The 12,773-nt window shown below is 50.0% G+C and overlaps 5 protein-coding genes across 5 annotated transcripts; 2 read left to right on the forward strand and 3 right to left on the reverse strand.

Annotated features, from left to right (window-relative positions):
• Positions 1 to 448: 448 nt before the first annotated feature.
• On the reverse strand, positions 449 to 4,511 carry An01g02850 (hypothetical protein; the record flags this gene model as incomplete). Its single annotated transcript, XM_059746663.1, has 5 exons — positions 449 to 1,891; positions 1,942 to 2,108; positions 2,172 to 3,726; positions 3,786 to 3,900; positions 3,955 to 4,511. 5 exons carry the CDS (start codon positions 4,509 to 4,511, stop codon positions 449 to 451), a joined length of 3,837 nt encoding a protein of 1,278 aa, XP_059603138.1.
• A 1,349-nt stretch (positions 4,512 to 5,860) lies between these two features.
• Positions 5,861 to 7,224, forward strand: An01g02860 (uncharacterized protein; the record flags this gene model as incomplete). Its single annotated transcript, XM_001388683.1, has 3 exons — positions 5,861 to 6,110; positions 6,160 to 6,291; positions 6,338 to 7,224. The coding sequence occupies 3 exons, from the start codon at positions 5,861 to 5,863 to the stop codon at positions 7,222 to 7,224; spliced, it is 1,269 nt and encodes a 422-aa protein (XP_001388720.1).
• Positions 7,225 to 7,455: 231 nt separating this feature from the next.
• On the forward strand, positions 7,456 to 8,673 carry An01g02870 (uncharacterized protein; the record flags this gene model as incomplete). Its single annotated transcript, XM_001388684.3, has 4 exons — positions 7,456 to 7,617; positions 7,676 to 7,727; positions 7,796 to 8,501; positions 8,583 to 8,673. The coding sequence occupies 4 exons, from the start codon at positions 7,456 to 7,458 to the stop codon at positions 8,671 to 8,673; spliced, it is 1,011 nt and encodes a 336-aa protein (XP_001388721.3).
• Positions 8,674 to 9,127: 454 nt separating this feature from the next.
• An01g02880 (uncharacterized protein) lies at positions 9,128 to 10,068 on the reverse strand (the record flags this gene model as incomplete). The annotated part of the gene is given in 5 exon segments (XM_001388685.3): positions 9,128 to 9,214; positions 9,324 to 9,434; positions 9,670 to 9,850; positions 9,974 to 9,980; position 10,068. Coding segments are annotated over 5 exon segments (387 nt in total).
• A 68-nt stretch (positions 10,069 to 10,136) lies between these two features.
• On the reverse strand, positions 10,137 to 12,288 carry An01g02890 (uncharacterized protein; the record flags this gene model as incomplete). The annotated part of the gene is made up of 9 exons (XM_059746687.1): positions 10,137 to 10,244; positions 10,280 to 10,361; positions 10,421 to 10,451; positions 10,567 to 10,983; positions 11,034 to 11,420; positions 11,471 to 11,609; positions 11,663 to 11,768; positions 11,825 to 12,069; positions 12,286 to 12,288. 9 exons carry the CDS (start codon positions 12,286 to 12,288, stop codon positions 10,137 to 10,139), a joined length of 1,518 nt encoding a protein of 505 aa, XP_059603139.1.
• Positions 12,289 to 12,773: the final 485 nt, after the last annotated feature.

Genomic DNA, 12,773 nt, shown 5'->3' on the forward strand with positions numbered 1-12,773 from the left:
GTATCAGCTTTCTCCGGCCCGCGCGATCTGCGGAAGGCAAAGAGTGGCAAAAGATGAGCCCGAAAAGAAAAAACCTTCCAAAAGGGATCGTGAAGAATGGGAAGAAAAAGAAAGAGCGAAAAACAAGCAACCGTTTTCCCCCCTGGTGGTCGATAAGATCCAAAGGTTGGAGACTCGATGAGGCGGGAAGGACGAGTTGCCTTTGGGGTAATAAGAATTTTGGGCCGGGCGTTTGGTGGGGACAATCGCCGGATTATTATGCGAGAGGCCGCCGGTGGCCCGCGCTCTTATTGTTCACGGCGGGCACACAATAATCACCTTCATAGTATTAACCTGCTGGCTGCATTCAATTTGCGTCAAATATTTTGCATCTATGTACACGGTACAATTCTATATATATAGCTTGGTGTCAAATATTATCCTTCACAACCGAAATTGGTAGATACCCTTAGACATCCACCGGGAGGATCCGCTGCAGCCATCTCATAACGCTCGCAACCGCATCGCTTGTTTCCCCCAGTGCGTGTCTAGTCAATTCCGCAAAGTGCTCGGGGACTCCCTGCTCCGGACGGATTCCTGGAGCTGCCGGACCACCGAGCGTCTCCTTACTTAGCATCTGCATTAGATAGCCAGGCCCGCGTATGAGCAAGCGGCTGAGAACGTCACCGTCAATATGCATTTGAGATGGCTGAGGGTCCATCAGCCCGACCGGGTTGCGCTGTCTTCTCCTCTTGGGAATAAATGGGCAGATCATGGGATCGCGGATGCATAAGTCCTGCAGCAAGCGTAGAAGGCGCCACTCCTTCTCACCAATAGTCAAGAAACGATAGACTGTGCCATTCATCGCAGTACCATAGAATACTTGAGAGGTAGTGGAAAGAGGTGACTTATCAGAGCCGGAGCTCAGCCTCATCACTGATGAGGGAAGGTGTGCTTCGCACAGAGCTGTGGGTAGCATCTTGTTGGTCTCTGTCACACCATTCTCCGTCAAAAGGCTCACGCGCCCACCTCTGCTGGAGCAGAGGACAAGGTTCAACTTCCCACCAATATAAACATGGGCGAGACCATCATGCTTTTGACGATCATAAGCATGGAGTGTTAACTTGTCTTCTGTGGCCTTGAGCACCATGAGTGATTCTCTCGACGTGGTCATGTAGAGGTACGGCTCCCTGGCAGTTATGAGGACCGCCGGAGACAGGACAGAGTATCTAGCCGCTCGGACCCATCGTGTCTGCGAGAATTTTGGTTCAAGTGGCACGATTTCATGGCCAGTGGAAACCATCAAGGTGAACGCACCGTATGGCGCAATTGCGAAAACCGGCCCCTCAAACTTGTGGATATATTTCACAGAGCATTCGATCCGCGACGGTTTCGACGGATCGCGGTATGCCTGTAAGAATATGACTCGGCCGCGCTCTTGCTGATGTTTGCGAGAAGTGCCGATGACAATAAAGTGATATTCCTCGTCCCCTTTTCTGGGCGTCCACTCCAGTATGCAGCTGATCTTCTCTCCTGCTGCACCTTGAGGTCTCCACGGCCGGGGATCGTCTTCCAAAGGATTTTCGAGGGAGTCGATGAGCGAGTTCTGCATGTCAGGGTCGATAAACTCGATGAAGGGCCGCGTGTAGCGCTTGATGGGGTCTGCGTCTGTGTCGTATTCTGTCTGGGAATAAACCACTATCAAGCTCTTGAGATATCGCGAATAAGCTAATCTGCTAGCGCTACCGGGCAAGTCGATCCTCCTTGGAACAGTCTTCGTCCCTTGCTCCAAGGTACATATCATGAGCTGTCCATCGGCGACGCAGAAAAGCGTGTTGGAAAATCCATCCATGTCTTGACTCCCGGAGCTCGAGATGGAAAAGCTATGAATGCTTTTTGGGTGATATGCAGGCTGAAGGATGTTAGTGTTTGTGATCAAAATGATGGGCTTATGTCACTCACATTATTCTGGTCAGTGACCCATATCCTCTGAAGTGAGTAATCGGCCAGTCTGCCGGTGCAAGATGCCTGCCAGAACCCTTGTCCACAAGTCAATAAGGCGAACTCTCCCTTGCCCTGTACTTTTACCGATGTGTGCCCTAGGTGCTGCGGCGCTACCTGGGTTAATGCTGCATATCAGGCCAATTAGCATAGGAATTAATGGGTTGAACTTGTGTTAGAACAAATCTCACCAATGGGGGAGTCAATACTCTCCCTGTCCAGTAATAGCCCGAATGGAACCAGGATACCGCTTCGCAAACCGCATAGAACAGTGCACATTTTCAGTGATTCTTCACCGGCATTTTTGATGATAGCAATACTGTCAATGGCTCTCGATATGTCGTTCTCATTCTCGACGTTGACAGTGGCTTCCAGTAAGAAAGAGATGCTTTCTGATAGGCGATACACCAAGATCCTTCCGTTGCTCGTGCCTACAAACAGAAACAGAGACGAGTCAAGATTTTCCATGATCATACAAATCGGCTCATGTTGAATCAACGAGGGCGTAGCGACATCAAGCAACTGGTGCTGACCATCTGATGTGAGTTTCTTGAAGTGAAGGCGTACTTCATCTTGCGTCCTAACAACAGCGGCGATGAGTGAGGCCGGTCCATCAACAGCAGCCACCACAATAGTCTGGCCAGGACCGACTTCAGAGCGATAGCCCGGCATCTCTGGGGTTGCGCCAACGCATACTGTCCTGTCTGTCACCTGTATGATAGCCCCCGATACAGTGCATCCTGCTGCCAGGGTCTGTGTGCTAGAGTCGAGCCCAGATTCTGCCTCATCAATGGCGCAAAGTTCTTCTCCAAAATCAGCAGGCAAGTACAACAGAAGTGAGGACATAGGGTCAGATGTTAGAACAAAAACGCCCCCAGTCGATCCGTCTGGCATGGTCCATATATCTCTGGTTCCAGACAGCTCCTCCAGCGCAACAATGAGCCCGATTTGTGCTTCAACGCCGTGCCGCAGCTCAACTACTGCACCTCGAGAGAATGATGAAGCAGAGCAGACAAAAAGGCGATCGCTTGCAATATCCGAAGGTGTCGTATCCTCACTCTTCACAACAACGGAGTCGGTGACAGGGGTCCAATTCATAAATTTCTGGACACACCGCGGATGGTCACGAGCCTTCTGGACAAATAGCCCGCCATCACCTGTGGTGCCCGCTGCAAGGAGCAGGTCACCACCTTCGTAGCCGATGTCCAGAATGTCAAATGCTGCATCAACATCACAGCACAGTTGGCCCAAATGTGCCTGATTCTCGAGCTCACCGTCAGTGCCAATTCCTAAGTAGGTTATTTCACCGTCCTCGCGACAGAGGTAAATGTCATCATGCTTCTGATTGTACAACCAGTTGCGCAACGGCCTTGCCCATCTGGTCCAGAGCGGTGACTTCTGAGATTCTTTTTCATAGACAGGGAGCGGGTATCTGCTAGGGAGTCTTTGAGGGTCAAGCTTATTTTGGTATACCGTTATCGATGTTGTCGTGACGAGCATGAATGAAGAGGTCTTAGTCAATGGAATCAACATTGTGGGAAGCCTATCCTCCAGCGGCAATACTTTTTTGGTCACCCGTGGGGTAGCCTGGCGTAAAGACTCGTTGGCATCCCACTCGTAACAAACAGCCTGTGTCAACTGATCCTGAGCAACCAATAGTAGTAAAGTAATCTTGTCACCGTCTTCAGACTTTGGATACAGGAATTCCATGGCAATGATATCGCCTTCAACGCGGAAGAAGCGCTCCTACAAAGGATCACACAGGTTAGCTGCAATTCAGTATCTAGGATCATCCAAAACTATACCTCTGCTATAGGGTCTAGTCTATTTTGGGTCATCTGTGCTTGGATGACCGGCGGTCTCTTCAGGACGAAGATCCCAAAATAGTCACTTGAAGCACTAACAGCTACCGCACGAGACCTGCAAAATCTCTCAGCCTATGATCATCATAAACAGGTTCATGAAGCGGCATACCTTGGTTCCACAGCAATATTCCGGCCGAATCGTTCAAAAGCACTGACATCATTTGGCAGCGGCCGACGATGGTAGACAAAATGGCCACTCGCGTTCGAAAAATATAGAAATACTAGCTCTTTCGAAGCAAGGCTAAGAACCAATATTTGTGGAGGAAGGTCCTGGCGCAAGTCCGAGTTCGCGCGCAGTGTCGAATTGCTCGCCCCAAGCTTCATCTCCTCTTCCCAAGGCAATTCGGTGCTGACATTAACGACCTTTGCTGCCATGATACATGAGTCGAAGTCACTTTTGGTAGTGACCTCCTCCAAGTGAACCCCCGATACCGCTTCTTTGATTTGCAAATGCCGCTCACCCACGAAGACGACATCATTTTGGTCTTTGCTTCTGAGGTGCGCGGGGAGGATCCACTGGATGATAGGACTCGATACTAGAGTATGTGACAATAGCCCAATTTTTGCCTGGGATGCAGAATATATGTTCTCTGTCTCGATGTCCATAGAATCTCCGGTCGCCGAAGTAGTTACGGCTAATCCTGCACCGCTTCCTGATGTAGCCATGGTAGCTACTATTATTGACTGTGGGGAAAGCAGGGCCCGTAGAATCAGAGGGAAAATATCTCTTGCCAAACGAAAGAATGAGAGGAGGACACGAAATGGAAAGAAAGAAAGACGCGAAGATGAAAAAGGAAATCAAAACGAGAGGATATGACAGCCGACCAACGGTGTCCACAGCTGCTTTTCGAGGGATCCCGACTCCTTATTCTGTGGAGCTGAAAATTCAGGGAAGAATGGAAGGGGTGGTCTCTCAGAACTATGGTTTGAGAATTTTCATGCTTAGGATGATATGAGAAAGCAATTTCATGTCAGGAAAGTGCTGAGACACCAGAGGCGAAGTGAACACAGAACGCAGTGCTACTATGCGAATACAAATCAAAGAGTAATTCCCTCTGTAGAAATGATACCGCTATGCAAAACCGAAAGCTAGTAAAGTATCAGCAAACTGCAATCTATGGAAGACTGCCACAGGGCAAGGATTCGGGACTTACACTCCAAAGGTATCTTATGCGAACGCTTGCGGTGGTGCTGGTGATATGCACTGAGACGGCTTCTCGATTCTCTTAAACACCATATGGTTGTCCAAAAGTTTATGTTTCACAATGAAAAAGCGTTTATGGGACACAGACAGCGGGGAAGTAGTATGTCGAATTAAACACGATGGCCAGCAGTGGAACCCAAGCGGTTTGCGGGAAGGTCAATTGAATATGTTTGGTTTTAGTATGATGCCATCGGCCCACTATGAGTTTGCAGCATTGTCTGCAGCTATCTTTGCGAACCAGCAAGATAAATTTGCAAGGATGACAGAAGTTGTTGCTTGCGAATAAACCGACAGTGACTCTGGGACTCGTGAAGACCTCAGCCAGCCATGTAAGAAGTTCTGGAGGGGCAGTGGATCGATCATCGAAGCCTCGCCTGCTCGTTCGGGCGGTCGGCGATACAGATCAAACCAAGCAAATCACAGATCACGGGACACAGACCTGGTGTGTGGCCTGAGGCGGCCACGCGTCCGTTTTGGGTTTGGCCATGGCCGCAGTCACCTCCGGCTTTGCATATCGCCTATGTTATCCCATAGATATTTCGTTGCCTAGATTGCGGTGCTGTCGGTTAATCTGGAGAAGCTAGGGCCGGACCGGAATTGAATACTGGGCGTTGATTTCCCTAAAGCAAGCTCTGACCTGGCGAGAGGCCCGTTCATCCGTTGCATCCAAGTATAGACTACTCATTGTTAACGCTATACATCGGGATACAAAATTAATTTATATCGTCAAATTGTTTCATTCGGAGGCTGGCCTGCAGAGACTCAAATTTTATACACACCAGTGTTCTGAGATACACTGCCCGCCTCAACGATGGACCAGCCATCTGAGAATAACGAGCCAGACCACATCACGGAGACAAGTCTGGAAACAGAGCAGAAGACTGCCGCCGAAGCCGAGGCCCTTGAGTCAGAAAGGCTCAAGAATGCTGAGCTCGAAAGACGCAGAGCCGAGAAAGAAAAGGCCATTCGTCAAGCATGCGACTTGCGCGATTTTGATGCACTAGTCTCATATGCTACCTCAGAAGGCGGCTTCCTCAACGATGATGTCCGGCGAACTGCCTGTGAGAACTACCCTATAACGCTCACATGCACTTTCTGACGTTCTATCAGGGCCTATCCTTCTACAGTGTGATCGACGTGGACCCAATTTTGATTTTGCAGGATGGGAACAACTACCTGCACATAGTGACGAAGAACAAGTTCAGCTTGATGTGAACAGGTCGTTCGTCTACTACCCTGAATGTAAGTCACCCTTTTTATGGCTCTCGGTGGTGTCTAACTTGACCAGGCTCTGACCAGGAGCTATCCATCAAGAAGGATGAGCTCTCCAAGTTGATCAAGCAAGTCTTGCGGTGCTTTCCCATGCTCTGCTACTTTCAAGGCTATCATGATATCGTTCAAGTCCTGCTATTAGTGCTTGGTGGCCAAAATAGTGCTGCTGCTGTTGCACAAATTTCCCTTCTCCGGATAAGAGATTACATGTTGCCGTCCCTTTCGCCGGCGCTGAAACATCTAGAGCTGATCCCTGCGATCATCGAAAAGGCCGATCCTGCATTACGACGTCATCTCGCCGAAACCAAACCATTCTTTGCACTCGCTGCGACTCTAACAATGTACTCGCACGATATTCAAGAATATAGTGACATTGCACGCCTTTTTGACTTTCTGCTGGCCCAGGAACCGGTAGTCTCCATATACCTTTTTGCGGCCATCATCCTCTCGCGCAAGAAAGAATTACTTGAGTTTTCAGTCGATGAAACCGATATGTTGCATTTTACCCTGTCCAAGCTTCCAAATCCCTTGGATCTTGAGGGTCTGATATCCCGCGCGATGCAGCTTTTCGAAGCTCACCCACCGGAAAGTCTACCATTTGGGGCCTGGAAGCGCATTCCAGAGTGCAGTGTGCTCAAGTCTTCACGGGACCTTGTCAGGATCCAAGCACCTGATGAGACAGTCGGCCTCTTCGCGAAACAAGTACGGCATCTACGTTACGAGGAGCGGAAGGAGAAGACCGTTGCTTTCTTGTGGAATCACAGACGGACTATCGGCTCCGTGGCAGTGACGATATTTATTGGTGCTATGTCGTTCTGGATCAAGAAGAGGGGATTTGACAATACGATATGGTCGTATGTCAGTAGATTCCACGGGGCTTTGCAGGCCCGAGGTTACATTTAACCTTATGTCACCATTGGGAAAAGACAGAAAGGCACCGGCTCACAAAAAAATATGCTTGGGAAATATATGTAATATTACTGCACACGAAGAAATATGTGATAAGAAAGGAAATATAATAGTTTTGAGAGATGAAGAACAGCCTCAGCACACAGATTAGCCAGTAGAGGCGGACGCACAAAATGCGAAACACAGCCCGCGTCAGCCCGTGTTGAATAGATGGACAGTCTCCACATGGTGGCTAGTGCGTGGCTTTCCCGGCAGCCGCTGAGGTGTACTCTTGCATTCCCGCATCTCCCAGGAACCGAGAGCTCAACAACCACCTTTGAAAACGAACGTGAGCTGCCCAAAATGGCGAACCAGGGCTACGACGTGGTAGTGGACGTTGACGCCGAGGTAAGACCCCGTCAACAGTCCGCATCTGTAACCATAGTCTACTAACAGCAATTTCCAGGGCGATCTCGGCCATACCGACCTCCAAGAAGACCTCGAATTCCACCGTTCCAGTAAGCTAGCTGGCCTTGAGTACCAACACCTCATCCCAATGCACACCTACTTACCTCCATTATCTCAGACTTCGAAAATGACCAACGCAATGCCAAGGCCCAACAAGACTCGGCCCCCTTCCTCGGCGGCGGTTCATCGCGCGGCCGTGACCGATCCCCCGGCGGCACACCCTCCAAGCTCAACTGGTGGTCGATCCACTACTACTCGCAATTCTTCGACGTAGACACGAACGAAGTCCTCCGCCGCTGCGTCGCAGCTCTTTACCCGCGCAGCAACTTCCTCGACGTCCTAGAAGGCAACCCAGACCTCTACGGCCCCTTCTGGATCGCAACCACCGTCGTCGTCATCCTCTTCCTGACCGGCACCATCTCGCAATGGCTCTCCAACAATGACGACGAGCACTTCGAATACGACTTCACTTTGCTATCCGGCGCCGCGGGCTTGGTTTACGGATACACGGGCATCATCCCCATTGCGCTGTGGGGTGCGCTGAAGTGGTTTGGCAGCTCCAGCGCGGACTTGGTTGAGTCGTGGGCGCTCTATGGATACTCGAACCTGGTTTGGATTGCCGTCGCCCTTGTCAGCTGGAGCCCTTTGACGGCGTTGAACTGGGCTCTGGTGGGTGTTGGGTTCGGGTGGACTGTCTTCTTCCTCCTGCGCAATCTGTACCCGGTTTTGAGTGCTACGGATGCGAAGGCTAGTAAGATCTTGCTGATTCTGGTCATTGTGCTGCATGCTGGGTTTGCGTTGGCTATTAAGATCTTGTTCTTTGCGTAAGTGGTTCCCTACTATTCTCCCTTCCGGTGTGATTATCTTACTGTGAGGGGTTCTGACTAACGTGATAATTTATGCAGACATGGAAGCCCTGTTTCGAAGAAGAACAAGGACCATGATGACGACGATGATCACGACGACGACAAGCGACGGATGTTCGGTGGTTGGTAGAAAAGAAAAGGTGCTAGATGTCGGTGTTGGTATCGGTGTCGTTTCCGGATGTTATACTGTTCAGTTGCTGTCTTTCCCCTCACATGGGACCATGACATTGCTCCGGCAGCATTATGTCATGTCATGTCTCGACTTGCTGGTTTATGTTCTCAAGTGTTGTTATCTCTGATATCGTTTCCACCGTTTTGTCTGTTGAACGTTTTTCCTCTTCCAAGCCATGCTGCATGTGTATGTGTATCTACTAAGAATGCGACGAGAGCTTTTTTTGAATTTTACAGGTTGTGCTTTGATTGCAACTTCTTCCCGAGGAGTCAACTATAGACATTTGACTTCGGCTATAAGTAATGATTCATCATTCCAACGCCATGTAGAAAATCTCCCACGTTGCAATCGTATCGTAACCCCAGCAGCTCTTTTCCCCAGCAACGCAGAAAAACCGTAATAAGATAATCGTCTATTTGAGCTTCTTCTTGGGGCGGAGCTGGTTGGTGTGACCACACTTCTTCTTGCGGCAGTTGGTGGCACGGGGGGGAAGACGGGCCTAATCGGAGGATCAATGTTAGTGGGGGAAATGGTTCGCTAGGCGGGACTCAAAAGAGGGCGGGATCGAGTCGGAAGAATAGAAAAGTAGAATAGATGGATGGACGTACGTAGCACTTGCGGCAGATGGACTTCTCGCAGTTGTACTTGGAGGCGAGAGCCTTAAGGGAGGGCTCGATGATACCACCACGGAGACGGAGGACCAGGTGGAGGGTGGACTCCTATAGTCGAGAAAAAGAACCCGTCAGTCAAACTATATCCCCAATAGTCAAGTCGCATCGAATGTCGATAGTCGTGAAACGTTCATGAATGCGACCGTGCCGATTGATCCTCCCCTCAAACCCAAGTAGTATGTTGTGGCGCCCCAACCGACCCGTATCGCATCATGTTCGTAACCGACTATCCGAGCAGACGAAATCGACGTATAGATGATTCGCGGAACCGTTTCACTCATACCTTCTGGATGTTGTAGTCGCTCAGGGTGCGGCCATCCTCAAGCTGCTTACCAGCGAAGATAAGACGCTGCTGATCCGGGGGGATACCCTCCTTGTCCTGGATCTTGGTCTTGACGTTGTCGATGGTGTCGCTCGACTCGACGTCGAGGGTAATGGTCTTACCCGTGAGGGTCTTGACGAAACTATTAATCGGAGAAGAGCCTGGGTCAGTTTCCTTATTTCATTTTCGATGATATATTCGTGCCATCTTTCGGGATTCGACCGTAATTCGACGGGTGGTTGCCAGGGGACTTGGAATGACCTACATCTGCACTGCAGAGACGCGGAAAAAACGACATGTTAGTTTGCGACTTCAGGGAACACGCATTTCGCATTCACGAATGAAGAGGGTATACGTACTGGCTGCGGTTTTCGTTGTTGCTGGCTGACGATCGGCTGAAAGGTCGGTCGGATGAGGCGATGTCAATTTCACGATTTCTCGCTTAGCAAAGGTGGAACGGACCGCACGTGATCAGGGTTTAGGGCAGTCCGGCCGCGTTCGGGGCCTCTCCGCAGTCTCCATAGCCCGTAGCCTAACTACTTTTACATCATCCATTTAGCATCATGCATACGTTGGAGGCTGTCCGTGGTCCGTGGTCCGTGGTCCGCGGTCCGTGTTGTGATTGTGCTTTCATGATGCTCGATCTAACACTACTGTTCAATGATACAAAACAAGCCTCCCTTACAAATTTGTAACATGCAGAGAAGCCTACGACCATATATGACTAACGATCTCGGAAGTTTCTATTTTTGATGTTTATATACTACTACTTCAAGGCCGGGACCCAATTGGCTCCGTTTCCCAGTATATATGATCGCCAAGCTCAACTTTACTCGCCCTCCTCCAGCTCAGACATACTCTCTTCGTCATTGTCTGAATCCGTACTGGACTCCTGAGAGAATTCCATGCCCATCGATCCAAAGTACTCAACCCGGCGCTGCTCTTCCAGCCACCGGTTGATTTGATTCTCTGCTTGTGATACAGCCCTGATCAATGTAGATATGGAAACGCCGACTACCTTGGCAGCTGTCTCGTAGAAGGCCCTCGCAGTATCCGGAAGATCAGATTCGGTTCGATACCGCGTGTAAGAGCATCCCGGCCGGGGAGTGTCCAGGTCATCCTTTGCAATGACTTGTCTTGCTCTTAATTGGCTGGTGGACGCCTTGACCAATTCATCCAGAGCTTCCTCATCTGTTAGTTCTGGAGTAGGAGCTGTGGCCTGGCTTTCCCCAGCACTTGGACCAGTCGGAAAGAGCTCTGCGAGGGGATTTGATACTGGAACACTATTCAGCACTGAGAAGAAAATAATGTGGCATATGTCTCACCTTTACTCGCATCAAGCCAATTATTCTCGTACCAATCCATATACTCGTCGAGCTGGGACGGCGTCATGCTGAAGACGTCTCTCTCAGTCACCAATATTTCCTTTCCCTTGCCAAGCTGACCCGCAGGCGTCTCTCGATTGTCAAAATGCCTCTGTATTTGTGACCAAAGACTCCAATCGATCACTTGCACTGTGGGCTCTTCTATGTTCGTGGGATATCTTTCAACATCGTCAAATGGGAATAGAAGCTTGGTGGAGATGACAACTAGAGCGACCAGTTGCAGCTCGGGCAGTTGGAGGGGCCTTCTCCTTCCAGATATGCTTGTAGGGAATTCGAAGTTGAACCCTAGAAGATGCTGCAACTTTTTCGCGGCTGGATAAATATCGACTGGAAGTAGGTTAACGAATGAGAATAATTGAAGATGGGGCGCCGCATACGAGGAAGCGCAAGTCTCTTGACGTATTTATATAACAAGACTGGCCAGTTCAAAGATGGAAATTGCATGTTGAATTTGCCATGATAAAGCAGCAGAAGGTCCGAGACAGCTCCGTGAAGATGCTCGGCTTGGAGTAGCCTCTATCATATAGTCAGATACAGCCATCTATTTCTGACATATCATAGGCACTCACCGTGGTCTCAAGTATGGAAATGAACTCTTGTGGTAGTCTATCTCTCATCTCCCGAGGAATATCCTTTACAATTCTGATGAAAGGAACCTCGCCACGCATAACCATGCTAAACATTCACTTAGCCCTTGTAACATTCAAAGTGGTTCATGCTTAACTACTCACCGATAAAAATCCCCAACACCCACCGGCAGCCTCATTAACAGAGCACCTAGATAGCACAGAGCAATGCTATCAATAAGGCGAGGCCATGTAGCCTGCCTTCCTCTGAACTTGATGTCCTCGGCGCCATCAAGCCCCGAGGTTACTTGCGAACTGAAGAACTCGGGCTCCTCATCTTGCTCTGAAGGATCATTAATCTTTTCGGCGTATGTCTCCAATCGGAGCGCCCAAAGGTCGCGAACGACAGGCTATGCCCGCATCAGTCAGCCGCTTCGTTAGTGGTTTCCCAAAGGGGGCTATGCCATGCATACCTCGAACTGTGACGGAAAGCCGCGGTGATGGACGAGCGCGTGACATTGCTTCCAGAGGATCAATTGGTAGACTTGCAGAAACAGACTATACGCCTGGCGTCCCCGGTATGCTGCCCGATATTAGCTGATGTGGAGAGCGCGTCACCTCCAAACCATGATGGTAATGGTGATGGTGGGTGGTGATAGTAGTTATGGTAGGTTAGGGGCTCTCTTACTCTTTTGAGACTTCTCCGCAGCAGCCTTCTTTACGCGACTTGTCCGGCCTTGTGTATTAAAGTCTTCAGGATCTTCTTCGACTTGACGTCCCTACGCGGTGAATGATAAATGAGTGGGCTGATCGGTCGCGTGTGTAGAATGCGTGAGGGGCGCGGAGAGGGGAAGATCAGACCTCTTGTTGATGACCCCGCCTGCAGAACCAGAGGCCATTATCCAGGTAATACCGTCGTTCACGGCACCCTTCCTGCCCGCAAACCCCTCGGGTGATGTACTCCATCCAGGGCAGCGCTCTTCATTCTTCCTTGTCCAGAGGATGTGGAGGAACAGAAGGCCTGGGTCTTCCGGAGCGGGTCAGCGCAGCTACCAGAAATCGTTACCAGTCAGATTTTTTCTACCGTTGATGCAGGTCCCGAAAAAGTAATATC

Source organism: Aspergillus niger (genome assembly GCF_000002855.4).
Source record: "Aspergillus niger supercontig An01".
NCBI lineage: Eukaryota > Fungi > Ascomycota > Eurotiomycetes > Eurotiales > Aspergillaceae > Aspergillus > Aspergillus niger.